Below are 26,793 nucleotides of genomic sequence, written 5' to 3'. Positions count from 1 at the left end.
AAAAATGAAAAAATCAACTCATAGAAATAGAGAATAGCAAAGTGGTTACCTGGTTACCAGCTGAGGGGTTGAAGAAATAAAGAAAGGATGGTAAAAGGTTACAAACTTTCAGCTAGAAGATGAATCGGGTCTGAGAAACTGATATAAGACACAGTGACTCTAGCTGAAAACCCTCAATAGTATAGTTGAAATTTGTTAAAGGACTAGAACCTGAAAGGTCTCATCCCCCACAGAAGGTAATCATAGGACATGATGGATATGTTAATTCATTAGTGTGGGGACTCTTTTCATAATGTATACATTAAATCACCACGATGTACACTTTAAATATCTACAATTTTATATCTAATTATACCTCAATACAGCTGAAAGTTTAAAAAAGGTAAAAATAGCATTCTGGAGATAGAACTGAGATGGGCAGAATTTGACAAGGCTTCGCTTATACTCTGATTTCTCTTCAAATTATATAAATAGTGCGCCTTTTAACAAGGCTTCTCTCTATGGCTCCTCCCTCACACAGTCACTGCCGAAGGCTTTAGAGGTCCCTGGGAATGTGAAGACAGGATCATAATTTATTCCTAATGTCATCTTCAGGGTCCCAAATTGTAAAAGTTTCAGGTCCTGAGTAATACAGATCCACCTCTGAGAGTAGGGAGATCGATCCACTATTTACCTAATCTGAATTCAGCAGCTGATTAATCACGTCACTTGAGTTTTAACAATATAATGCATTATTATATTACTTGAAAAATGAAAAAATAAAAATACATAAGTAAATCCTTGTATCCACAGTTCCACTCCCTGGCATACTTGGTACAGAAACTATTTTTCAAAACATATGCATGAATTTACATTTTTTGGTGAAGTGTGGATGTATACTATTCCACTACCACACCTCCTGGCATTTTTTTCCCTCAGATTTTATGCCTTGACAAAGAAAGATGCTCATGACACATTGTTAAGAGAAAAAAAAAAATTACAGAACAAAACGTATAATATAATTTCTTTTGTGTTTATAGATAATGATTACATTTAAAACAGTATTCAAACTATTAATCATAGTCATCTCCGGAAGGTGGAAGGGATTGACTTTGTTTTATGATTTTTTTAATGTTTGTTTATTTACTTGTCTGTTAATTTTTAATGTTTATTTCTTTTTAAGAGAAAGAGACAGAGCACGAGTGGGGGAGGGGCAGAGACAGAAGGAGACAATCCAAGCAGGCTCCAGATTCCAAGCTGTCAGCACAGAGCCTTATGCAGGGCTGGAACCCACACACCATGAGATCATGACCTGAGCCGAAGCGGGGCGCTTAACTGACTGAGCCCTCCAGGCGCCCCAATGTTTATTTATTTTTGACAGAGAGACAGGGTCGCGGGGGTGGGGAGGGCACTGAGAGAGGGAGACACAGAATCTGGAGCAGGGTCCAGGCTCTGAGCTATCAGCACAGAGCCCAATGCAGGACTGGAATTCACAAACTATGAGATCATGACCCGAGCTGAAGTCGGAGGCTTGACTGACTGAGCCACCCAGGTGCCCCTGTTTTATGATTTTTTAAAATACTTTCAGTTTGCATTATTCCCATCTGTGACCAAAAGTATTTCTATTAAAAGTAAAAGTGAATGAGGGGCACCTGGGTGGCTTGGTCGGTTAAGCGTCTGACTTCGGCTCAGGTCATGATCTCAGGGTCCGTGAGTTCGAGCCCCGCGTCGGGCTCTGTGCTGACGGCTCAGAGCCTGGAGCCTGTTTCAGATTCTGTGTCTCCCTCTCTCTCTGCCCCTCCCCTGTTCATGCTCTGTCTCTCTCTGTCTCAAAAATAAATAAACGTTAAAAAAATTTTTTAAAAAAAAAGTAAAAGTGAATGAAAGTTGACGAAGGTGGGGGAAAAAGAAAGGAAATCAGCCTGAAGACATTTAGCAGAGGGGGAAATTAAAAGGACAGCATCTGAAGTGGGATGTCAGAAAGTGTTAGGGAGTGACTGTTCCTACCCAGAACTAAGCTGGCTTCTGTGCTATAGATGATTAGAACATAGCTGAGCATATAATGAAAATAATTCCGTATAATTATTTTATCAGATAAAACTTATTTTTTTTTTGCAGACATTGCTTTCTTCAGTCATGCCATAAAATCGTATTTACTAATGAATTTGAGTATGTTGGATATCTTGTGATAATGATGAATATGTTTCCGATTACAATTTCTTGGATACCTGAATTAAATGATATCTATGAGCATGAATTAAAATATTCTAACTACTTTTTTCTTACATTTTATATCATGGAGGCCCTACTTAAGGTAATCCAAAATTGTGTGTGTGTGTGTGTGTGTGTGTGTGTATGTGCATGAACATGCTATATGTCTCACAGAGAGATTCCCTAACTTCATTTTTCAGCATTAGCTATACACAATTTTCTAAAGGAGTATGTGAAATTCTCTTTCACTTCTCAAACAAATAAACTTTAATTTTTAAAGGTAAATTTTTGGGGCGCCTGGGTGGTTCAGTTGGTTTAGCATCCGACTTCAGCTCAGGTCACGATCTCACCGTCCATGGGTGTGAGTTCCGCATCAGGCTCTGTGCTGACAGCTCAGAGCCTGGAGCTTGCTTCAGATTCTGTGTCTCCCTCTCTCTCTGCCCCTCCCCTGCTCGCGCTCTATCTCTCAAAAATAAATAAAACGTTAAAGATAAGTAAATTTTTAAGGCAACTCAATAGCCAACATCCATACTTTAAGAACTGATTTTGTATTTGCACAAATAAAGTTCAAAATGGTGTGTGTTGAAGGGAGTTTCAAAGGTGTTGGCAGTGTTCTTAAACTTAGCAGGGTAGTAGTGTTCATTTTATTTTTTTAATACTAGATAGATAAACAGATAGATAGGTAGAGTGATACATATCCCTGTAAACTTGAAAAACATTTCATGATTTGATTTTTAAATCAAATATAAAGGTAGTTGTAAAATGAGGAAATAAACCCCCACAAATTGATTATAGTATTGTGTCATATGGATCGAAAAGTGGAGGTTGAGTATGTGAGTACATAGCTTGATGAACAAAAATAAGGGAAAAGTCAGAAGCAACACTAGGACGCCCACAAGAAAGAAAGTCACTCCCAGTGACTGGAGCTTAGGGATGGGTTGGTCAGCATGGAGATTGGAAAGGTGTTAGATTTGCATGAAGGATATGGTATATGAGATAGGAGATGTGGACGTAAAGAATAAAGAGCTTCACACACCATGCCTATCTCATTCACTTCCCTGGCATCAACTACCATTTATAGTCTAATGACTTCCCAATTCAGTTCCCTGCTCAGATTTTATCAAGAACCTCAGATCATATAGACAACTGATGACTGGATCTCCCCAACAAAATACTGTGCAAACATCTCAAACAGCATATTCTTAACAAATTTATCTTCTGTAAGCCTACTCTCCCTTCAAAATTCCACTGGAAATCCAATTTCTCAGGCTTGAATCCAGTCATTTTTAATACTTCCCATTCTTTTAGCTATAGTAGGTTTTCTGAAACAAAGAAGGAATGAAAGAATGAACTGTCATAAAATAGTAGGGAATTTTGAATAGTTTCTCCCTTGGAATGGACGCTTCAATATTCCAACCATTTTAATTTCAAGTTAATATGATTATTTACTAGTATTTCAGACAAGTAGTCTTAAGGTAGATCAGAGAAAAAAACCTAATGAGTGATATTTCAGTTATTGTAGAAAATGTTGCAGTAAAAGCAAAAACAAACAAGATAATGTGTTGTTGTTTTTTTTAAATCAACAGATGGCTGCAATGAGGAAGGAATATTTTTCACATACCTGGAATCTATTTGAGTTGACAATTACATTAGTCGGCATCATAGATGTAATTCTTACTGAGACAAATTACATTACTTATACTTTTGAATTTATTCAAACTGTAATCTTTTTAAAAATTGTTCGATTTCTTCGCATACTACGTATTTTAAAGGTAAAGAACTATAAAATCATTCATTTTCAAATTCTAATGACTGCTTCATGGAATATGGACTAAAGTTTACTAGTTTTATGGCTTCCACTTTCTATTGGAATGATGTTTATATTTCAAATGTTATATCCCTTTCACAAATTAGATTTTGTAACAGTGTTTTATGAGTATCCAAATTATATTTGTAGTTTACTTAGCATATGAAAGTATAGAAATGTTCATCACAGCTTTTCCTTGAATAGAGAGTACATGACAAATTCCGTATTAATGTAAATATAAACTAACCCCAAAATTATGTATATTTTTATAGATACCTGGTATAGATACCTGGTATAAAATCAACAAAACAACCATGCAAACCATTCACAGTGACAAAACAAATAGTATAAATTCATACACGTCACGAAACCGAAAAATGCACATTTCATGTTATATAAATTCATAGTAATATAAAATCACAGCATCGAAATGACCTTTGATTGTCTAATACACCTTTCTATGACAAGTATGATATTTTTTCTATACAATTATTTCAATGACATGAAACTCACTCATCACAAAGCATATGAAGTATGTATATGGATACAGATATACTCTCCCTCTCTCTCACCACCTCTCTCTCTCTTCATACACAAATAAGGTACATACACATACAAGCACTGTGAGAGATACAAGGCTAAGTAAAACATAGTTCATCTAGAAATAAAACTAATAGGTTAGAATCTTTACATTTAAAGTTTTTTTACATATGCTTAAAAAATAATTGTGCTACCAAGAGAAATAACTAGGTCTAAAAGTATGCAACTGGTAGCTTTTCCAGTTTTACTACTAAATGAGACCGTAAGTAATGCTAGTGTGCTATATAATGCTAGGTCAAATTGACCTAAGGAAGGCAAGTAAAGTGTATTCAGTGACTACTTAATTCTTTCTGATGGGAAGATATGCAGAGTCTACCAAATATTTTAAATGAAAAAAACTGGTAAACAACTTAAGAAAAGTTTGTATATATATTCAGGAAACTCTGAACTCTTATCTTATGTCAGATGATAGTCCTTGGAACATGAAGACAAATTATCTGTACTCTCTACCCCCAGAGAACTCATTGTAGAAGGGAAATTATATGTCATCTAGATGTTCCAATGTTATATTGTAGAATATACAAGTGCAAAACAGAGTCTGTACACAACGTTAATGAGATTTTAAAAAAAAAAGACTTCCTTTATTAGGTGATACTTGTGATACTTGAACTGAATCTTGAAAGATGAACATAAACTAGCTCTTCTAGGATTAATGGCAGGTGGTTGGAAGGCAGACTATGGAGGTTATGGAGCATAGACAGGACACCAGAAATAGCCAACTCTACTGAAGTGAGGGGATTGCTCAGTGGTAAGAGATAATCTGGAAATGTAAACCTCAGCAAAGAAACAACGAGAAGTTAATGGTGGGGTCACACAAGAAGCATAATTGTGGTGGGTTCTAACCCCCAAATAAACCTTCTAGCAAGAAGGTTAGTAGGAGATTTTGCAGGTAAAATAGCAATACTTTATAGACATTTTTTGACTTAAGCCCAAAAGATTAATTGCTTTGTTTTCCAAGAAGTTAAGTCAGTTGAAAATAACATCCAGTTCTATATAAGGGACATAAGTAAAGAGTAAAGTCATCACTTCACATAGGTGCCCAACGTTATTAGTTACTAGGAAATAGCTGTAGTCATGAAGTTATAAAGTTATCATGAATAAAATAACTAAGAACCTCGACAGGTTACTATAGTTATCGTTGAAAGAATGTTATTTCTTAGCATTATCTACTTTAGGTAAACTAATAGACATATAATTAACTAAATGTATACAATTTATATTAAATAGTAGTTCTGCTTTTTTCAGCTCATAACCCCCAAGTTGCTGCAAATAATAGATAAAAAGATGAGTCATCAGCTATCCTTTAAATATGCTATACTAAAAGGTTATATCCAAGGTGAAGCAGACATAATGACTATAATTGATCAAATTTCAAGTTCTAAGCAAGTTAAACAGGTGAGAAAAACTTTAAATACTAAGGAGAGGGTTTACTCCTCCAGTCCCTCCACTGCCCCACCCATTATGTTCTCTGTCCCTATGTGTAGGTGTGGTCCCTGACTCCTGATTCCCTGAGTGATTTCTGTAAAAACTTAAACTAGTCTACACCTGTATTACTCAAATGCCTCCTTACTGAAATGTCTGTGCCACAGTAGCAAGTCATGAGGCTTTTGCAACCCACCTTTTCATTCTTGTGGAAGCTCTTGTGAAGCCTGTGTGCAGTGGGTAGTTCCCTCCTGATCCAAGTTGCAGGATCTTTCACCTATAGCTGTGCTCAACAGGAAACACTGGAGGATGAGACGTGATGGCAGTGTTGATCAACCAGAACTTCCTCATAGTTCCCAAAGGCTCCCCTCCTGTCTATATGCCTCATTTCCCCACGGTAAATAGTAATAGAAGCAAAGGATGGGGATCTGGAAACTGGGAAGAGTAATAATAACTCATCTAGAAGGAAACCTTGTCTAATTCTTTCATTACACAGTTAAGGTGGGGGGTAGCCAAGAGAGGTTGAATGATTATGCTCAAAGTCACATAGGTAGTAAACAGCAAAGAGAATTCTAGGGCCTAAGTTCTAGATTTTAGTTTTCTTTTTTCTTTCTTTTCTTTTTCCTTTTCTTTTTTCTTTCCTTTTTTTTTTTTTTTTTTTTTTTTTTAGTGAGCTCTACACCCAATGTGTGGCTCCAACAGTTGCATGCTCTACTGACTGAGCCAGCCAGACACCCCCTAGATTTTGTTTTTTACTGTTTTGACTGAGGCAGACTAACACTATGTTCTCACAAGTTTGTCAACTATGTGAAACATTTACCTTTCAAGGCAATTTAGAACATCTAAATTCTGTGTAAAATGTACCCAAATCTCGATAGTCAGGAAAATTGAACTGATGATATGTAGTAGAACACAAAATTATCTTTCCTTTCTTTATCACCTGGAACTTTAAAACTGTTTTCTTGGTGGTGCCTGGGTGGTTCAGTTGGTTGAACGACCGACTCTTGGTTTCTACTCAGGTCATGATCTCATGGTTCATGGGTTCGAGACCCACATCAGGCTCTGAGCTGACAATGAGGAGCTTGCTTGGGATTCTCTCTCTCCCTCTCTCTCTGACCCTCCCCTGCTCATGCTGTCTCTGTCTCTCTCAAAATAAATAAACATAAAAAAAATAAATAAATCAAACTGTTTTCCTGAATTTTGTTACCTTTTCTAATCTGGAAAAAGGATATTTAGCCCTGGAATTTGAGAATACACAGTAGGAAATATAAAAGGACCTGAATCTCTAAGATGTTGTCTGGTTTTAGTCCCTACTGCTCTCACACAGCTTGGCCAAACATTTTACCTCACTTAAGATTGAAAGCTTCCCCTGTATCCCCAATTTAGAGGCTTTAATAACATTGAAGAGGAAAATATCTACCATGTGTGTGTTTTTCAGAATCAATAGTAACCTAAAGCAAGTTACTTTTAGAGAAAAAAAATATGACTTGCCTTCAGGCTTCTCAAAATCAACCTGTTATGCCACTTTTTACTCTCTCTACCACTCTTCCTGGAGCAAATTAAGGTTATTGCACAAAACTCAGTTCTAATCCCTAAAAAGCTCCCCATTATATTTTTCTTTAAAGTTATTAGTTAGGTTAAAAATCCATCAGCTGCAAATGTAAAGACATTTTATAACAGCTTGTTTTCCAATGGGGATAATGCTTCTTTTATTTCGTAGGTATTATTAAGGAGGATAATGAAGAATACAGGACATGCTCTGAAAGAGCTAGGTAGGTAACCCTCATTCTAAAGATTAAGCACAACCATCTCTTATTATCATTACTTCTGAAAGTCAGTTGTTTTGACAACTAAACCGATTGTTAAGGCAACCTATTTATTACTAATAATAAAGTGAGTAACTTCAACAATCAACATGATCATATCTTTGGCTGCATGGGTTTAGTGTAATATTACCTCTCCACGCTTGTTCTTTCTGCCCTATACCTCAATGAAGCCCTTTTAATTCCTCTTTAAAGGAAACACATTAGCACTGCATGTTTATACACACTATTATCACCTTATAAATTCTATTTTCTTCCAAACCAAAATTACACATACCTTCCTGAGCAATACAGGGGAAAAAGTTACTTTTTCTCTCCACTTGCCATAGAGTTGCCATGTGAAGATTTAGCTTCATAAGTTGAAATCACAACCGAGCTTCACAGATCTCTGATATGTCTCCTGAAAGGCTCTATGCCTAAACATGGCACCAGCTTATTCCCTGAGTCATGCCACATCATGCTCCTAGTAGAGGATTAATACTGGAAGTGGGACAGACACACTCCTATAGTATAGTGTTCATGTGTGAGGAGAAGGAGGGGGTTTGATACAGATGGTGGGCAGTAAAAGGGTACAGCAAGCATGAGAATGGAACTGGACTTGAGAGATCTTGCACAGCAGGTAGTCATCAAGCCAGACAAGAAGTCATCACCAAGGAAAAGCCCAAATGTAGAATCTAAGTGAATGAAGCTCTGTGGGCATTTAGGAATCCAGATAAGACAGGCAGAAGAGCATAAAAGCCCAAATGTAGAATCTAAGTGAATGAAGTTCTGTGGGCATTTAGGAATCCAGATAAGACAGGCAGAAGAGCATAGATGGATGAGTCATCTAGACGCACAGGCATGCTGGGTGGGCAATAACCCAGGATGAATGAGAGGACTTAATCAAAAGCCATATCTAAGTGCACAGTTTGTAGTCAAAAATCCTAATTCAAACAGAATGGAAAAGTGGGACATAAACCCCAGACCTAGAAACCAGAAGAGCCTCTCAGTGTTCCATGCAAGTGGATCAGTGTAACTGCTAATCCTACGACTGGGGCTGTCTGTCCTTCCTCATGGGCATAGGTGTAAGTACAAGCCGACAAGAAAATGGTAAACAGAACTATGCTGCTGCTGGTGAATTATGATTGATTGCAGAGGACTCATCAGGGAAAGATATATTTCTCTGTGTTGAGGGTTGTACTCCATGGATTTAGAGCAAAAATATTGAGCTTATTGTCCACATGAAATATTTAAATAATGTTCTTATTTTTTCTGAAAATATTGTGTTATTTTTCAGGCTACTTAGAGTATGATCACCCGGAAATTGCTATTACTATGAAAACAAAGGAGGAGATTAATGTCATGCTCAATTTGGCTAGAGAAATTGTTAAGGTTTTTAGGTCAAAAGGGATTATTCATAAAATCGAAGGTTCTGAAATTAATAAGGTAAGGTAGCATATTTTAAAAACAAATATACTTTCTTGATATATAGTCATCCATGATCTTCAAACCTACTTTTGATTTTCCATTACAGACCATCTCTGGTATATGAATATCCACATTAAAATAATTGTCTAAAGAAAAGCACATACCATAAAGCATTTCCTTCTTGAATTCCAGTGGTCAGCTTTTCTTTCCATTTCTTGCCAAAGTGAGGGACCATCTCTTTCTATGCTTTGCTCCCAAATCAGGGGTATGATAAAACTACTCCTTACTAAGCTAGAGTGGGTATCAATATTTTCCTGGGAATTACCTGTGCCACCGAAACAGCTTTTCCCATAGAATTCCATGATTTATAAGAACACCCAACTATAGGGTGAAAAATAACTACATTTCCTTTCTCTAAGGTAATTATTAGTACCATGACATATAAAAATATAGAGGGGGGGCGCCTGGGTGGCGCAGTCGGTTAAGCGTCCGACTTCAGCCAGGTCACGATCTCGCGGTCCGTGAGTTCGAGCCCCGCGTCAGGCTCTGGGCTGATGGCTCGGAGCTTGGAGCCTGTTTCCGATTCTGTGTCTCCCTCTCTCTCTGCCCCTCCCCCGTTCATGCTCTGTCTCTCTCTGTCCCAAAAATAAATAAAAAACGTTGAAAAAAATTAAAAAAAAAAAAATAGAGAGGGTCCCACTAATTCCATAAGTAGAAAATTTATTCCCCAAATTGGGAACCGTATAAAAAAAATCCAAAAGCTATTATGCTTGTGAATACATATACAAAACTTTTAAACATAATAGTAGCTAATTGAATTTTGTAACATATTAAAAGTTTAGTAAGTATATATTATTAGTAAGTAATATATTAGTAAGTAATATATATTATAAAATATATATTAGTAAGTAATATACTATGACTAAGAAGGTTTTAGCTCATAAAATAGCTATAGAACTTATTCAAAGATTTAAAAAGAAGAAAAAAACATTTGACAAAATTAATTGTTCAAAATATTTTTAAAAATTCTTACAAGACTAATAAATAGCATCTTTAATCCAATAAAGAGTTTCTATTAAAAATTTAAAACAAACATAGTATTAGATGTCAAAACACTTATAAGTATACCATTTAAAGTCAGGAAAAAGAAGTCTTAGCCAGGTCAAGAAAAAAAAAAGGAAATTGAGAGGTAAAATTTTGGGGAAAAGGAAAAGACAGTTATTATATGTTGATGGTTTAATTTAAAATCCTAGAGAATTAATAGACTTAATAAGATATATTAAGCCTAATAATATAGGCTTAATAAGATAAATTATAGAATATTCAGAAATACTATCAACATTCAAAATTCTTCCCCAACTAAAGAAAATATAGAAAAATATTCTATTCACAGTATTAATTAAAAACTAAATCCTTAAGTGTGAACCTAACATTAAATATATAACACTTATGTGGCAAGAACTGAAAGGCATATTTGAACATGTAGAAAAAAAATCAGTCACATTGAAGACACAACAATGGGAATTATCATATTTGAGGAACAGAAAGAAAAAGATTGAAGAAAAGTGAACAAAATCTAAGGGACTCGTGCGATCCAACATATGCACTGTGGGAATCTCACAAGGAGAGAGAGAGATAGGGACAGAGGGAATATCTGAAGAAATAATGGCTGAAAACTTCCCAAATTAGATGAAAGACATAAATATTAACATTCAAGAAGGTCAATACATTCCAAGTTGGATGAACTCAAAAAAACCCACACCAAGACACATTGTAATCAAGCTGTCAAAAGACAAAGTGAAAATTTTTAAATCAGCCACAGAGAAGCAACTCATCACACATGAGCAAGCCTCAATACAATTATTATCAGATTTCTCATCAGAAACTTCAGAGATCAAAAAGAAGCAGGCTGATATATTCAAAGTGCTAAAAGAAAAAAAAAAACTATCAACCAAAAATCCTATATCCAGCAAAACTGTCCTGCAGAAATGAGGGAGAAATTAAGACATTCCCAGATGAACAAAAGTGGAGGGAGTTTATTATGACTAGATCTTCCCTGAAAGAAATGTTAAAAGGAGCCCTACATATTGAAAGGGCAGAAGAGAATAACTGGAACCCATATGAAGAAATAAAGATCTTAGTAAAGATAACTACATGGGCAATGATAAAAGATAATATTATTGTAATAATTTTTTTGCAACTCCACTTTTTTTTTGTTTTCTACATGATTAAGAGACTAGAACATTTGAAACAATTAGTCTAAAAGCTAACATTATGATAATGTTGGCTTGTAAGTCTATATGTTGTTTCCTACATCATATAAGAGACTATGCATTTAAAAACATATATATTTTGGACACACAACGTATAAAGATATAAATTTGTAACAACAGAAAGGAGTGTGGATGGAACTATTAAAGGAGCAGAGTTTTATATGTCATGAAAATTAAGCTGATATACATTTAAATTAGAGTACTACACTCTAGGGTGTTAAATGTAATCATCATGGAAATTAAAAGGTAAATAACAAAGAATATACCCAAAAAATAAATGAGAAAGGAATTTAAGTGTTTCACTCAAAAAAACAAAACAAAACAAAACAAAACAAAAACAAAACAAAACAAAACAAAAAACCCTACGTGCAAAAGAAGCCAGTATGTAGGAAATAAAGGACAAAAAGCTATATGTAGGAAAAATAGTAAAATAATGGAAGTAACTGTTCCCTTATAAGTAATTACTTTAAATATAAATGGATTTGACTCTCCAAACAAAACACAAAGATTGGCAAAATAGACAAAAAACATGATCCAACTATATGACGTTCCTGGGAAACCTGGATATCCTCATGCAAAAGAATGAAGTTGCACCCCTACCTGACACCATTTACAAAAACTAACTCAAAATGAACCCATGACCTAATGTAAGACCTAACACTGTAAAACTCTTAGAAGAAAATAGAGGGCAAAATTTCATGATACTGTATTTGACAATAAGTTATTAAAATGACACCAAAGGCACGGGCAACAAAAGAAAAAAATAGAAAAAGTGGTCTTCATGAAAATTAGGAAATTTTAAAAAATGTACATTATGACCTTCATGTGCATCAAAAGGCACTATCACCAAAATAAAAATGCAACAAACAGAATAGGAGAAAATATTTGCAAATCATGTATTGGATAAGGAATTAATATACAGAATATATAGAGAACTCTTGAAAGTCAACAACAAAAACCAAGCAGCTCAATTCAAAAATAGGCAAAGGACTTGGATAGATATTTTCTTCAAAAAAGATACACAAATAACCAATAAACACACGAAAAGATGCTTAACACCATTAATTATTAAGGAAATGCAATTCAAAACTACAATGAAATCTTCATACCAATTAGGATGAGTATCATCAAAGAAACCAAAACCAAAAACCCTGTACATCATTGGTGGGGATGTAAAATGGTACAGCCACTGTGAAAAACAGTATGGCACTTAAGAAGAATTTCCCTAAGTTTTAGCAATTCCACTTCTGAGAATATACTTTAAAAAACTGAGAGTAGGATCTCAAAGAGATCCCAGCGGCATTCCTTTGTTTTTGTTTTTGTTTTTATTCTCAAGTTAGTTAACATACAGTGTAGTCTTGGCTTCAAGAGTAGAACCCAATGATTCATCTCTTACATATGACACCCAGTGCTCATCCCAAAAAGTGCTCCTTAATGCCTGTCACCCACTTAACCCACCCCCTACCCACATCCTCCCCATCAACCCTCTGTTTGTTCTCTGTATTTAAGAGTCTCTTATGGCTTGTCTCCCTCTTTGTTTTTATCTTATTTTTCTTTCCCTTGCCCCATGTTCATCTGTTAAGTTTCTCAAATTCCACATATGAGTTAAATCATATATCTCTCTGACTGATTTATTTCACTTAGCATAATACCCTCTAGTTCCATCCACGTTGTTGCAAATGGCAAGATTTCATTCTTTTTCATACCAAGTAGTATTCCATTGTATATGTATATACCACATCTTCTCAACCAATTCATCAGTTGATGGACATTTGGGCTCTCTCCATAATTTGCCTATTGTTGATAGCACTCCAGTAGCATTGTTTACACTAGCTAAGAAAAAGAAGCAATTGAAGTGTCCACTGATGGATGAATGGGTAAGCAAAATGTGGTATATACTCAGAATGGAATACTATTCAGCCTTTTAAAAAAGAAGAAAATTCTGGGGCACCTGGGTGGCTCAGTCGGTTAAGCGTCCGACTTCAGCTCAGGTCACGATCTCGCGGTCTGTGAGTTCGAGCCCCGCGTCGGGCTCGGCTGATGGCTCAGAGCCTGGAGCCTGCCTTGGATTCTGTGTCTCCCTTTCTCTCTGCTCCTCCCCCATTCATGCTCTGTCTCTCTCTGTCTCAAAAATAAATAAACGTTAAAAAAAATTTAAAAAGAAAAAAAAAAGAAGAAAATTTTGACATGTGCCACAACATGGATGAACCTCAAGGACAGTCTAAATGATATAAGATAGTCACAAAAACACAAATACAATATGATTCCACTTCTGTATAGAGTCAAAATCTTAACAGACAGAAAGTAGAATGGTGGTGGCACTGGGCTGGCTCAGTCAGAAAAGCATGTGATTCTTGATCTTGGGGTCATGAGTTCAAGCCCACATTGGGTGTAGAGATTACTTAAATGAATGAATAAATAAAAAGTTAAAAGAAGGAAAGAAAGAAAGAAAGAAAGAAAGAAAGAAAGAAAGAAAGAAGAATGGTGGTTTCCAGGAGCTGAGGAGAGAGAAGAATAAGGAATTATTGTTTGATGGGCATAGAACTTCAGTTTTGCTAGATGAAAAGAGTTCTGAAAATGAATAGTGCTATGATTCCACAGTATGAATGTACACATAAAATAGAACTGTACACTTAAAAATACTCAAGACAGGGGTGCCTGGGTGGCACAGTTGGTTAAGCAACTGACTTCAGCTCAGGTCATGATCTTGCAGTCTGTGGGTTCAAGCCCCACGCTGGGCTCTGTGCTGATGGCTCAGAGCCTAGAGCCTGTTTCGGATTCTGTGTCTCCCTCTGTCTCTGCCCCTCCCCAGATGGCACTCTGTCTCTGTCTCTCTCAAAAATAAATAAACATTAAAAAAAATTTTTTTAATTACACACAAAGTAGTGATAGCAATAATGCCTAAAAAGTTCCCACAAATCAATGACAAAGAATCCTATAGAAAGTGAGAGAAGAATATGAAACAGGCATTTCACAGGCAAAAAGAAAAGTTGTTAATGAATGTTTGAAAAGATATTTGACATCTCTAGTAACTAAGGAAATAGAAACTGAATTATTAATACATACCACATTTTGCCCATTAAATCAGCAATAATGGGGTGGGGGGGAGTCAGTGTTCAATGCTAATGAGGTTATGAGAAAATGGATTTAAATAGAGCAGAATGATGAGGCACCTGGGTGTCTCAGTCAGTTAAGCATTTGACTTTAGCTCAGGTAATGATTTCATGGTTTGTGAGTTCAAGCTCTGAATTGGGTGAGCTCAAACTCCACTTCTGGTGAGCATGAGCCCCACTTTGAGTGAGCCCTGTCTCTCTCTCTCTCTCTCTGTCTATCACTCTCTGCCCCTCATGGGATTCTCTCCCCATCTCTCTCTGCTTCTCACTCACACCCTTTGTCTCTCTAAAAAAAAACAACAACTAAGACTGGGGCCACCTGGGTAGCTCAGTCAGTTAAGTGTCAGACTCTTGATTTCGGCTCAGGGAATGATCTCATCATCCTTAGTCCAAGACCCGCATCAGGCTCTCTCTCTCTCTCCCTCTCTCTCTCAAAATAAATAAATAAACAAGAAAAAAGAAAAAAACCACTAAGACCAATATACCTGATTATGGGAAAAGTTTACTCTGTAGAAAATATAAATAATAACCCAAACCAATGTTATTGATTGATTGATTGATTGAGCAAAAAATCATACCAGTTGACTAAGGGATTTTAACATTAAGGGTTTTCTCTCTCTCTCTTCCAAATTTTTAAAAAAATTTTTTTAACATGTATTTATTTTCGAGAGAGAGAGAGAGAGAGCGCGAGCGAGAGCATGAGTGGGGGAGGAGCAAAGAGATGGAAACAGAATCTGAAGCAGGCTCCAGCCTCTGAACTGTCAGCACAGAGCCTGATGCAGGACTTGAACCCACGAACTGTAAGATCATGACCTGAGCCGAAGTTGGATGCTTAACCCACTGAGCCACCCAGACACCCCTCAAATTATTATTTAAATTCTAGTTCGTTAACCTATCATGTAACATTGGTTTCAGGAGTAGAATTTAGTGATTCATCACTTACATATAACATCCAGTGCTCAACACAAGTGCCCTCCTTAATACCTATCACCCATTTAGCCCATCACCCCACCCACATCCCTCCATCAACCCTCAGTTTGTTCTCTACTGTTAAGGGTCTCTAGAATGCCTTACATAACAATGCTAGGTTAAAATTAACATTTTTTTTCCAGGGCACCTGGGTGGCTCAGTTGGTTGAGCGTCCAACTTCAGCTCAGGTCATGATCTCACGGTTCGTGAGTTCAAGCCCCATGTCAGGCTCTGTGCTGACAGCTCAGAGCCTGGAGCCTGCTTCTGATTCTGTGTCTCCCTCTCTCTCTAGCCCTCCCCCACTCACACTCCTCTCTTTCTCTTAAAAAAATAATTAACATTTTGTTCCTATATGGGTAATCAATTGACTCAACCTCATTTATAGAAATGATTATCATACCCTATTAAACTTCAGTGGAGTATTTCATGAATTAAATGACTGTGTATGTGTTGATGAGTTTCTGGATTCTTGTTTCATCATTTTATTTATCTGTCATTGAATCTTTCTCAATGTATATCACACCATCTTATACTGGAACTTAATAATAAATCTTCATATCTGATTTTATGTATTTTCCAGCTTTTGCTCTTTTCTTCAAGATTATTTTGACTAGTTTTGGCATTTTGTATTTTCAAATAAACATTAGAATCAACTTGTCAATTTCCATTAAATAATCTAATGAACTTTCCATTGGGATTCCAAGAAGCCTGTATGTCAATTTAGAGACAACTGACATCTTAGTAATACTGACAATCTATTAACGTATCTCTCCACTTTAGTTTTAACTTTGGCTCAGTAGTTCTTGTGTTTTTCTGTTCTTCAACCTATTTCATTCATGAACCTGAATTCTTATCTCACACCACACACGAAAAAACCAATTTTAGATGGATTTTACATAACTGTAAGAGGTAAAACAATAAACTTCTAGAAGATAATATAAGATAATTTTTATGATATTGGCATAGGCAAAGATTTCTTAAACAGGATAGAAAATTGGATTTCAGCAACACAAAAATTGAGAACTTCTCTTTATTAAGAAAACAAGAGAATTAAAAGACAAGCCACAAAAAGGTAGGGGATATTTTCAAAACAAATATATCCAACAAAGGGCTTATGTCCAGAATACCTGATGGTTTTTAACTGACAATACCAACTGTAGGCCATCACATGGAACAACTGGAACATCAGAGTGAGAGTGTAAAGTAACACAAACACTTTGGAAAATTGGTAGGCAGAAGCTTCTCAATTTGAACACATATATATGACACAGCAATTGGATTACAGAACCATATAGTCACAGAAATGTGCACATATGTACAGAAGCAAATATAGCAGCATTACAAAAGCCCAGAACTGGAGCACCCCAAATGTTGATGAATAGTAGATCAATAGTAGACAAACCAGACACAAACAAGTACATACTCATTGATTTCATGCAGATAAAGCTCAAAACCAAACAAAGCTAAACTCTGGTGATAGAAGAGTGGTTGTCTTTGGATACAAGAAATGACTGGAAGAGAATATAAGAGAGGATTTTAGGGTGCAGTAAATGTTTTATTTCTTAATGTGGGTGCTGGTTACCCAGATCTTTTCATATTGTAAATGTTCTTTCTGTGGAAATTTATGATTTGTGCACTTTTGAGGTCAACACTAAACCATCCTGCACACCTAGAAAACTGATTTGAGGATTAACACAACAATGTGCACAACCTGAACCACAGAACTCAGCAGGTACACAGTGCAGAGAGGTGAACTGGGGGAGAGAGAAACCACGGAGGGCAGGGAGCTGTTTTTGCTTTCAGAGAGAGGACAGAGACTGGGGTTGGGGGGGGTGGGGAGTACGGGAAAAGCAGCCCTCCCCAAAAGCAGCTGGAGAGAAAGTGGAAAAGTGGAAACAGCCGCAGGGACTGAACAAAAAAGGGAGAAAGGAGAAAGGAGAGGGTTTAAGTCCCATTTAAACTCCATTAGACTCTATAATTTGTGTGTTTTTTATCTGCTATAATTCAGTAAAAAGGTTTAGTTTTAAGTGTTTAATCTATGATTTCAGAATAATGATACCGGAAAAAGGATATCAGTGGGGAGAGGTTGAAGGGTTCCATAGAAGAACAAAATCTCAGAAGAGCAAGAAAAGGAAATAGTACAAAGTCATATTTTTTAAACATTCTTTGAACACAATTTTATTCATCCTTTTTCTTAAATTTTATGGTTTTAGTTAATAATGGCCAAAAAAAGAGAGATACTTGATTTTCAACCTGTTATCAAACCACTTACTGTTAAAGAAGCACTCTACAATATTCCATGGCTAGATAAAGAAAAAGATCATATAAGCTTCATTCAGGTAATATTTTTATTTCCTGGTAATACCATTTTTAATGTACCAACAAATGATTTTCTAAAAAGAAACTATGATACTCTCCAGCTTAAAAGTCTTTAAATGTCATTGATCGCCTGTAGGATAAAATCCCAAAAATCCCTTTAAATGACATGCAAAGTCTATCCACAGTCTGTCTCTTGCCTCCCTTTCCATTTTAATCTTCTGTTGCCTATTCATCATATACCTCATACTGAACCTTGCATGGTGTCCCAAGCCCTTTAACACTATTTTCTAATTCCATTCTTCTGGGGGTGCTACTTTTCTTGAAATGCCCTTTGTTTTTACTTTTTTTTTTTTTCTTCCAAATCTTGCTTCTCTGGAAACATCCTTACAAATACTCAGAAAAGTAGGCTTTGGAGGCAAATATCCCACCAATAGAAGATCAACCTGTGATCCTTTCTGAGTTTGGAGGACCAAAGGTGTCAGCGTTGTATCCATTATATACTTTCATTATAGCATTAAGTACATTGCATTGCAATCACCTTTACATCTCTCTTCTGTACTATACTCTTTTTTTTTAATGTTTATTTAGAGAGAGAGAGAGACAGAGTGTGAGTTGGGGGGGAGGAGGGCAAAGAGAGAGGGAGACACAGAATCTGAAGCAGGCTCCAGGCTCTGAGCTGTCAGCACAGAGCCCGACGCGGGGCTCGAACTCATGAACCATGAGATCATGACCTGAGCCAAAGTCGGATGCTTAACAAACTGAGCCACCCAGGCGCCCCTGTACTATACTCTTTAGCTCATCCATATTTTGTATACCCAAACCCTAGCACTCTGCATATTACACAAAGAGTGCTCAAAGAGTGTTTGTTGAATGCGGAAATAAATAGGTCTAACTTGTTCTAATAACATTCTCTTTTTGTATCTACTCGGTGCCAAAGGACCAATTATATTTATCCACCTGCTTAATATATTTTGAATGAATGAATTTTTTATTTACTTTATCTGTTGTTTACAGTATAACTATGTAAGAGACATATATATGACATTAGCCTGCATCTGTTCTCATTATTGTCCATCCAGATTAAATATTTTTTTTATCTTTCCCTTACATTCTTATTCTTACATTAAATTATTTCTGTTCTAATCCATGTATAAATACCCCATTTATGAAGTTATATAGATCTATGAATATCCACTTTCTTTCTTTGATATTCATAATTCCTATCTTCTCTTATAAATTTACTAACACAACATGTCAGATCTTATTAAGTGGTATTTTAAAATGCAAAAAAATTATTAAAATATAAATTTCAACATCACCAACTACTGCTAAAATAGTATTTATATCTTATATATTTGGTGATATTTTTAAGGAAAGAGCCAGAGTGGTAACATTTGATTGCGGAAATGATATATTTGAAGAAGGTGATGAGCCCAAAGGAATTTATATAATAATATCAGGTATGGTGAAGGTAAGTCAGAGTTATTCATAAATGCATTTGTGAACATTAGTTAAAAACTCTATGAAATTGAGAATTCATAGTTTTCCATGTTAAGAACTGCATTATTCCTTTATTTAGGACAATAGCTTCCATTCAATTTTCTTATTCAAACATAATGGTTAGCATTATGTATCACCTTTTAAGTGATACTTTCCCATAGATAGTAAGAAACTATCCAAAGGATCATCTTTATGATGGAATATTATCGTATAAGTTGTTTTCTTCTTATGTTTATCTGAATCAGGTATTTAGCCATCCTAAAGCAGGTATAGGTTAGTTGAGTAGAAGAAATCAGAAAGACTGCAGTATCTAAGAATTCTTTTCTTTCTAAGTTATTGCTAATTTAATAAATTTGAATTAAAAGGTACAAGTAATAAATATCCTCAAAATAATATGTGCATATTAAAATTGTTAAAACCAAAAGAAAAAAGTCAAAATTTAGACAGTTTGGGTAATTGACATATGTTTTTTTATCTTTCTTTGTTCTGAACAGCTTCAAAGATCAAAGCCTGGCTTGGGAATTGACCAAATGCTCTGGGAGTCAGAGGAGAATGATGATCAGATAACTTACACAGACTTTGTGATCAGTGGGGAAATAATAGGAGAGTTAAACTGCTTAACGAATAAACCGATGATATGTTCTGCTACCTGCAAAACTGTAGTGGAGGTCAGAAAACATCACATTTTGTCTTACTGTTGTATCTCATTCAATATGTAGTATCAAATTTAAGGTTGTTTCTGTACCTAGCATATGTTTGCTGTCTGATGATAATTTTAAAAAATATAGGAATAGTAAGGGAGCAAAACTTGTTACCAAATTATACTTACCCAGTATAATGCCCTGGCAAAATGGCTTATAAATATTTCTCTGCCATGTTGAAAAAAAGATTTTAACCAGAAAAACTGATTAAATGAGGTCTCTCATGGGGAAATTAGAGGAGATATTTTAACTGTAAACACCATAATTCGGGGGACTAAGTAAGGAAAAAAGTCAGAGAACTAATAGCTATTAATAAAAAAAGTTGAACAAAGTAGATGGAAGTTTCCCTAGACACAATGAGGACAAAATTCTCAAAACAACAGGGGCTCTCACTGGCCTAATTTGAACTATAAAAGAACAATGACTTCAAACAATTGAACCCCACAATATATAAAAATCCATAAGCTGATAATGATACCAAAATTCATTTAATTTCCAATAAGGTTTTTGGAATATCAACTTACTACTCTAAACATGGATTGTTCTTTTAAAAAATAGAAAGAATTAAACATTTATCCTGCCTTTCCTCTATGAACTTTTTCAAGGTAACAACAACAAAAAATGAAGTAATATTCTTCTATACAGAATTTCAGCTAACAAATATAGAAGCAGAGACCTAGCATATTTCATTTTGCCATCTGAAATGAAATAATGTAAATAGGCAACAACTATCAATTGATGCTGAAACTACTAAGTGTAACGTTAATGGGAAACATCATAATGAAAGGACAAGGCTTGCACCACCTAAAAACAATTGTAGCATCACTAAAAGTTGGACAATTGGGCATCACGTACCTCATGATATGATGCAGCAGAAGTACTGGCACTACCATGAAGTCTTCTTGAATGAGAAAAAACTAAAAGCCTATATATATATATATGTGTGTGTGTGTGTGTGTGTGTGTGTGTGTGTGTATACATACACACACACACACACACACACACATATATATATAGATAGATAGATAGATAGATAGATACATATTTGTGGGTTGCTTTTTTTGAGAGAGAGAGAGAGAACATGCCTGTGGGAGTCAGGGAGAGTCAGAGAGAGGGAGAGAGATAATCCCAAACAGGCTCCATGATGTCAGCACAGAGTCTGACACAGGGCTCAAACTCATGAACCATGAGATCATCACCTGAACCAAAACCAAGAGATGGATGTTAACCAACTGAGTCACCCAGGTGCCCCTTTCTTTAATTAATAAAAAACAAATTGAGAGAGTAAAAACATATAGATCTAACCAGTTTATAGAAAATTCAGGAAGGAGAGAAACAAGTTAATTGACATCAGAAGGGAATAACTAGCTAAATCCAAAGATGTGGGAGGTCCACAGAATGAATGATCCATTTTTTTTCTCAACACACCAATGACATATAAAAAGGAATGGGAGAAGGAAGAGGGTAAGGGAAAACTTAATGTGTCTATTATTCAGTGATGGATATTAGAATATTTACAAGTAAAATTATATGATACCTGAGATTTTCATAAACATATTATAGCCTTCTGTTTCTGGTTACAGAATAACAATAATGAATTACTAAACAAACAAACATGATAATGTGGTCTATAGTGTGAAAAAAGTGCCCAATGGATAGAAAACAACATTGAAATTGTCCAAAATATGGATTAGGCACTAAATGATTATTGATAATAGATGTGAAGAACTATGTTCTTTGAAATATGTCCAAAAAATTAAAGGAAAATATATCCTTAATGAGAAACGAGATAGAAAATATCAGGATATTGTGGAAATATAGAAAAGAGTCAAATGGAAATTTTAGAACTAAAAACACCTAATTGGAGATAGCAGTAAAAAAGAGTCAAGGGTGCCTGGGTGACTCAGTTGGTTGAGTGTCAGACAGCTTGGGGCTTGTGAGTTCAAGCTCCAAGTGGGGCTCTGTGCTGACAGCTCAGAGCCTGGAGCCTGCTTCGGATTCTGTGTCCCTCTCTCACTCTGCCCCTCCCTCACTCATGCTCTGTCTTTCTCTCTCTCAAGAATAAATAAAACATTACAGAAAACATTTTAAGAGTCAAAGAACTAGAAGACAAATAATAGAAATAATAAGGAAAGAATAGGTGAAATAGAAGATAAAATAATCGGGGCACCTGGGTAACTCAGTCAGTTGAGCATCCGACTTCGGCTCAGGTCATGATCTCACAGCTCGTGGGTTTGAGCCCCCGTGTCGGACTCTGTGCTGACAGCTCAGAGCCTGGAGCCTGCTTTGGATTCTGTGCCTCCCTCTCTCTCTGCCCCAACCCACTTGCATTCTGTCTCTGTCTCTCTCAAAAATAAACATAAAAAAAAAATTAGAAGATAAAATTATTGAAAATGATGAAACTGAAAAAAGGAGGGAACAGAAATTACTAGATCACCGGGGAGAATTAGAGAACTAAGTGATTCCATAAAACGAAACAATATCTGGGAGCACCTGGGTGGCCCAGTCAGGGAGGCATCCAACTTCTGCCACTTAGGTCATGATCTCACAGTTCATGTGTTCGGGCCTTGCCCTGGGTCTAGCTCCCCTCCCTGCCAGGTGCACACAATGGCCAGCTCTGGTCTGGAGAAAGTTGTGCATTTTTGAAAACTCCAAGTTTCAAACGGCTGTTGCAAAATAGAAACTGGTTCTCTTCATATTTCTCATTTGCTAGTCCATGGTCTGGAGAGGTTTTCCTCTTGTGCTAACTCAATACTGCAATTTCACAGCCCCTCTTTTCTTTTTCTCCTTTTGTCTCTCCACAGAAGGGGTTCCATACCCTCTGTGCCTATGCCATTTTATCTCCCCAATTCACATACATGCACCTCAATCCCACCAAGCTGTCTCCCTCCACCTGTGGAGATCCTTCTGCCACTCCACAGATTGATTTTCTGGGTGTTCCAAGTGATTTGACTTCAATTCAGATGTGTTTGAGGGACAAGGGAAATCCTGGTCCCCTTACTTTTCTGCCGTCTTAACTCCTCTCCCCTCCCCCCAGCCTAATCTGATGAAAGAAATTAAGATGTTCCATGCTCTTGGCTTGGAGCAACAAATATTGTTACAGTGTCTGTACTACCCAAAGTAATCTACAGATTTAATGTAACCCCTATCAAAATACCAACAGCATTTTTTCACAGAACTAGAACAAACAATCCTAAAATATGAATGAAACCACAAAAGAATCCAAACAGTGAAAGCAATCTTGAAAAACAAAGCTGTAGGTATTGCAACTCCAGATTTCACATTATAATACAAAGTTGTAGTAATCAAAACAGTATGGTACTGGCACAAAAAGAAACACATGGATCAATGGAATAGAATAAAAAATCCAGAAATAAACCCACAATTATATGGTCATTTGACAAAGGAGACAAGAATAATAAATGGGGGGGAAACAACAGTATCTTCAAAAAATGGTGTTGGGAACACAGGACAGCTACATGCAAAAAAGTAAAGTAGACCACTTTTTTACACCATACACAAAAGTAAACTCAAAATGGATTAAGGACCTAAATGTGAGACCTGAAACTATAGAAATCCTAGAATAGAGGTGCCTGACTGTCTCAGTCAGTAGAGCATGTGACTCTTGATCTCACGGTCATGAGTTTAAACCCCATGTTGGGCATAGAGTTGACTTAAATAAATAAATAAATAAATAAATAAATAATAAAATTTTAGAACAGAGAACAGGTGGTAATTTCTCTGACATTGGCTGTAATAGTACTTTCTAATTATGTCTCCTGAAGCAAGGAAAATAAAAACAAAAATTAACTAGTTGAGACTACATGACAATAAAAACCTTCTGCACAGTGAAGGAAACAACCAACAAAACTAAAAGATAACCAGGTTTCTGGGTGGCTCAGTCAGTTAAACATCTAAATTTGGCTCAGGTTATGATCTCATAGTTCATGAGTTCAAGTCCCACTTTGGGTGAGCTCAAACCCCACTTTGGGTCCACATGAGCCCCACTTCAGGTGAGCCTCACTTTTCTCTCTTTCCCTCTCTCTCTCTCTCTCTCTGCCCCTCATGGAATTCTCTCTCCCTCTCCCTCCTTCTCACTTTCTGCCCTTCACTCACTTGTACCCTTTCTCTCTACCTCTCTCTCAAAACAAAACAAAACAAAACACTAAAAGATAACCTACTGAATGGGAGAAGATATTTGCAAATGACATATTTGATAAAGAGTTAGTATCCAAAATATATAAAAAACTTATACAACCCAACACCAGAAAATAAATAATAATCCAATTTTAAAATGGGCAAAACATATAAATAGACATTTCTTAAGAAGACATACAGATGGCCAACAGACACATCACCCATTATAAGGGAAATGCAAATCAAAACTACAATGAGATATCTCCTCACACCTGTCAGAATGGCTAAAATCAAAAACTCAAGGAAAAAAAAAGTGTTCACAAAGATGTGGAAGAAAAGGACCCCTTGTGCACTATTGGTGGGAATGCAAATTAATGCAGCCATGGTGGAAACAGTATGGAGTTTCCTCAAAGAAATTAAGAATAGAACTACCCTAAGATACACTAATTGCACTGGGTATTTACCCAAAGAATTTGAAAACACTAATTTGAAGGGATATATAGTCAATACTCAAATTGCAATAGTCAATTTATGGAAGCAGCCCAAGCATCCATCAATAGATGAATGGATAAACTGAATGGGTAAACAAGATCTAGTATATATGTATATACAATGGAATATTATACAATGGAATATTATTCAGCCATTAAAAAAGAATGAAATCTTGCCATTTGCATCAACATGGACGGATCTAGAGAGTATAATGCTAAATGAAATAAGTCAGTCAGAGAAAGACAAATGCCATATGATTTCATTGGAATTTAAAAAACAAACAAACAAAGGGGGGAAAGAGAGAGAGAGAGAGAAACTGAAAAACAGACTCTTAACTTTAGAGAATAAACAAGTGGTCACCAGAGGGGAGGAAGATGGGGGGATGGGTGAAATAGGTGAAGAGAATTTAGAGTACACTTACCTTTTTTTTTTTAAATGTGTTTATTTATTTTTGAGAGAGAGAGAGACAGAGACAGAGAGCGAGCAGGGGAGGAGCAAAGGGAAAGGAAGACACAGAATCTGAAGCAGCTCCAGGCTCGAAGCTGTTAGCACAGAGCCCGATGAGGGGCTCAAACTTATGGACCATGAGATCATGACCTGAGCTAAAGTTGGATGCTTAACCAACTGAGCCACCCAGGAGCCCCAGGAGTACACTTATCTTGATGAGCACTGACTAATATATGGAATTGTTGAGTTACTATATTATACACCTGAAATTAATATAACACTGTATATTACATACACGTGAATTAAAACTTATAAAAGAATAATGTTAGACAAACTATACTATCTAACTTAAAGCCTTATTATAAATCCTTATAATCAAAACCATGTGGAATTAGCTTAAGATTAAGACAATATAGATCAGTGGAATAATGAAGAAAATCCAGAAACAGATTCATATATACACAGTCAATCAATCTTTAACAATAATATCATTTTCAACAAACGATCCTGAAAATTCCAAATATCCACATGGAAGCTATGAGCCTTGGCCCCACACACTATGCACAAAAATTGATTCGGAATGATTGTAGACTTAAACATTAAAATTAGAGCTACAAAAATTCTAAAGGGACACAAAGATCTTGATGTAGGCAAAGATTTCTTCCAGGACACAAAAAACACTAACCATAAAAGGAAATACTGATAAATGGAATGTCACTAGTATTAAAATCTTCTTCTGTTTTAAAGGACACCATAAAGAATATGGAACACAGACGGTGGGGAATTTTTCACAATATCTATCTGAAAAATTACTTGACAATGGAACTTATAAAGAATTCTTACAACTCAAAAATGAGAAGACAAATCACCAAATTAAAAATTGGGAAAAATGGGGTGCCTATGTGGCTCAGTTGGCTAAGTTCCCTCCAACTCTTGGTTTCAGCTCAGGTCACGATCTTGAGTTTGAGCCCTGCATCAGTCTCCGCGCTGGCAGCACAAAACCTGCTTTGGATTCTCTCTCTCCGTCTTTCTCTCTGCCCTTCCCTTACTCAAGCTGTCTCTGTCTCTCTCAAAATAAATAAATAAACTTAAAAAAATTGTTTTTAATTACACAAAGGATTTGAACAAACATTTCACAAAAGAAGAAGCACATAGAGAAGATGCTTGATATCATTAGCTCTCAGAGAAATTCAGATTCAAAGTCGTGATGAGGTATCACTACATACCCACTACTTCGGCTAAAAATAAAGATAATGAGTACCACGTATTGGCAAGGACATAAAGCAACTAAAATTCCCACCCATGGCTGATGAGACTGTAAAATGTCTCAACCCTTTCTTATAAAGTTAAACACACAATTACCATATTACCCAGCAATACCACTCGTACATACTTACCCATGAGAAATAAAAAGCAACATACACAGTGTCTTGTATATTCTTAATAGCTTATTCCTGATAGCCAATATTCTGATCATTGCTAGCATTGGCATTTTACTGTTAGTTAAAAAGTTTACTTCTCTAAAATAATGTATTTTTAGAAATATTCATATCTTTAGTTAAAGTTTAAATAATTTTTTATACTTTATTTTCT

General features: G+C 36.0%; 1 protein-coding gene across 2 annotated transcripts in view; it reads left to right on the top strand.

Annotated features, from left to right (window-relative positions):
* Positions 1-26,793, top strand: part of SLC9C1 (solute carrier family 9 member C1) — an 89,694-nt gene that overhangs the window by 49,299 nt on the left and 13,602 nt on the right. The window contains exons 15-22 of one of the 2 annotated variants that reach the window (XM_049628169.1): positions 2,098-2,293; positions 3,777-3,962; positions 5,843-5,992; positions 7,740-7,791; positions 9,119-9,267; positions 17,818-17,943; positions 19,296-19,394; positions 19,918-20,091. In XM_049628169.1, the coding sequence (XP_049484126.1) occupies positions 2,098-2,293; positions 3,777-3,962; positions 5,843-5,992; positions 7,740-7,791; positions 9,119-9,267; positions 17,818-17,943; positions 19,296-19,394; positions 19,918-20,091 (1,132 nt within the window). The remainder of the gene's footprint in view (positions 1-2,097; positions 2,294-3,776; positions 3,963-5,842; positions 5,993-7,739; positions 7,792-9,118; positions 9,268-17,817; positions 17,944-19,295; positions 19,395-19,917; positions 20,092-26,793) is intronic. The other variant, XM_049628170.1, reaches the window with a different exon arrangement.

The sequence above is a fragment of the Panthera uncia genome, chromosome C2 (genome assembly GCF_023721935.1).
Source record: "Panthera uncia isolate 11264 chromosome C2, Puncia_PCG_1.0, whole genome shotgun sequence".
NCBI lineage: Eukaryota > Metazoa > Chordata > Mammalia > Carnivora > Felidae > Panthera > Panthera uncia.
The sequence above is the reverse complement of the archived record's forward strand: the minus strand, read 5'-3'. Positions and strand labels throughout refer to the sequence as shown.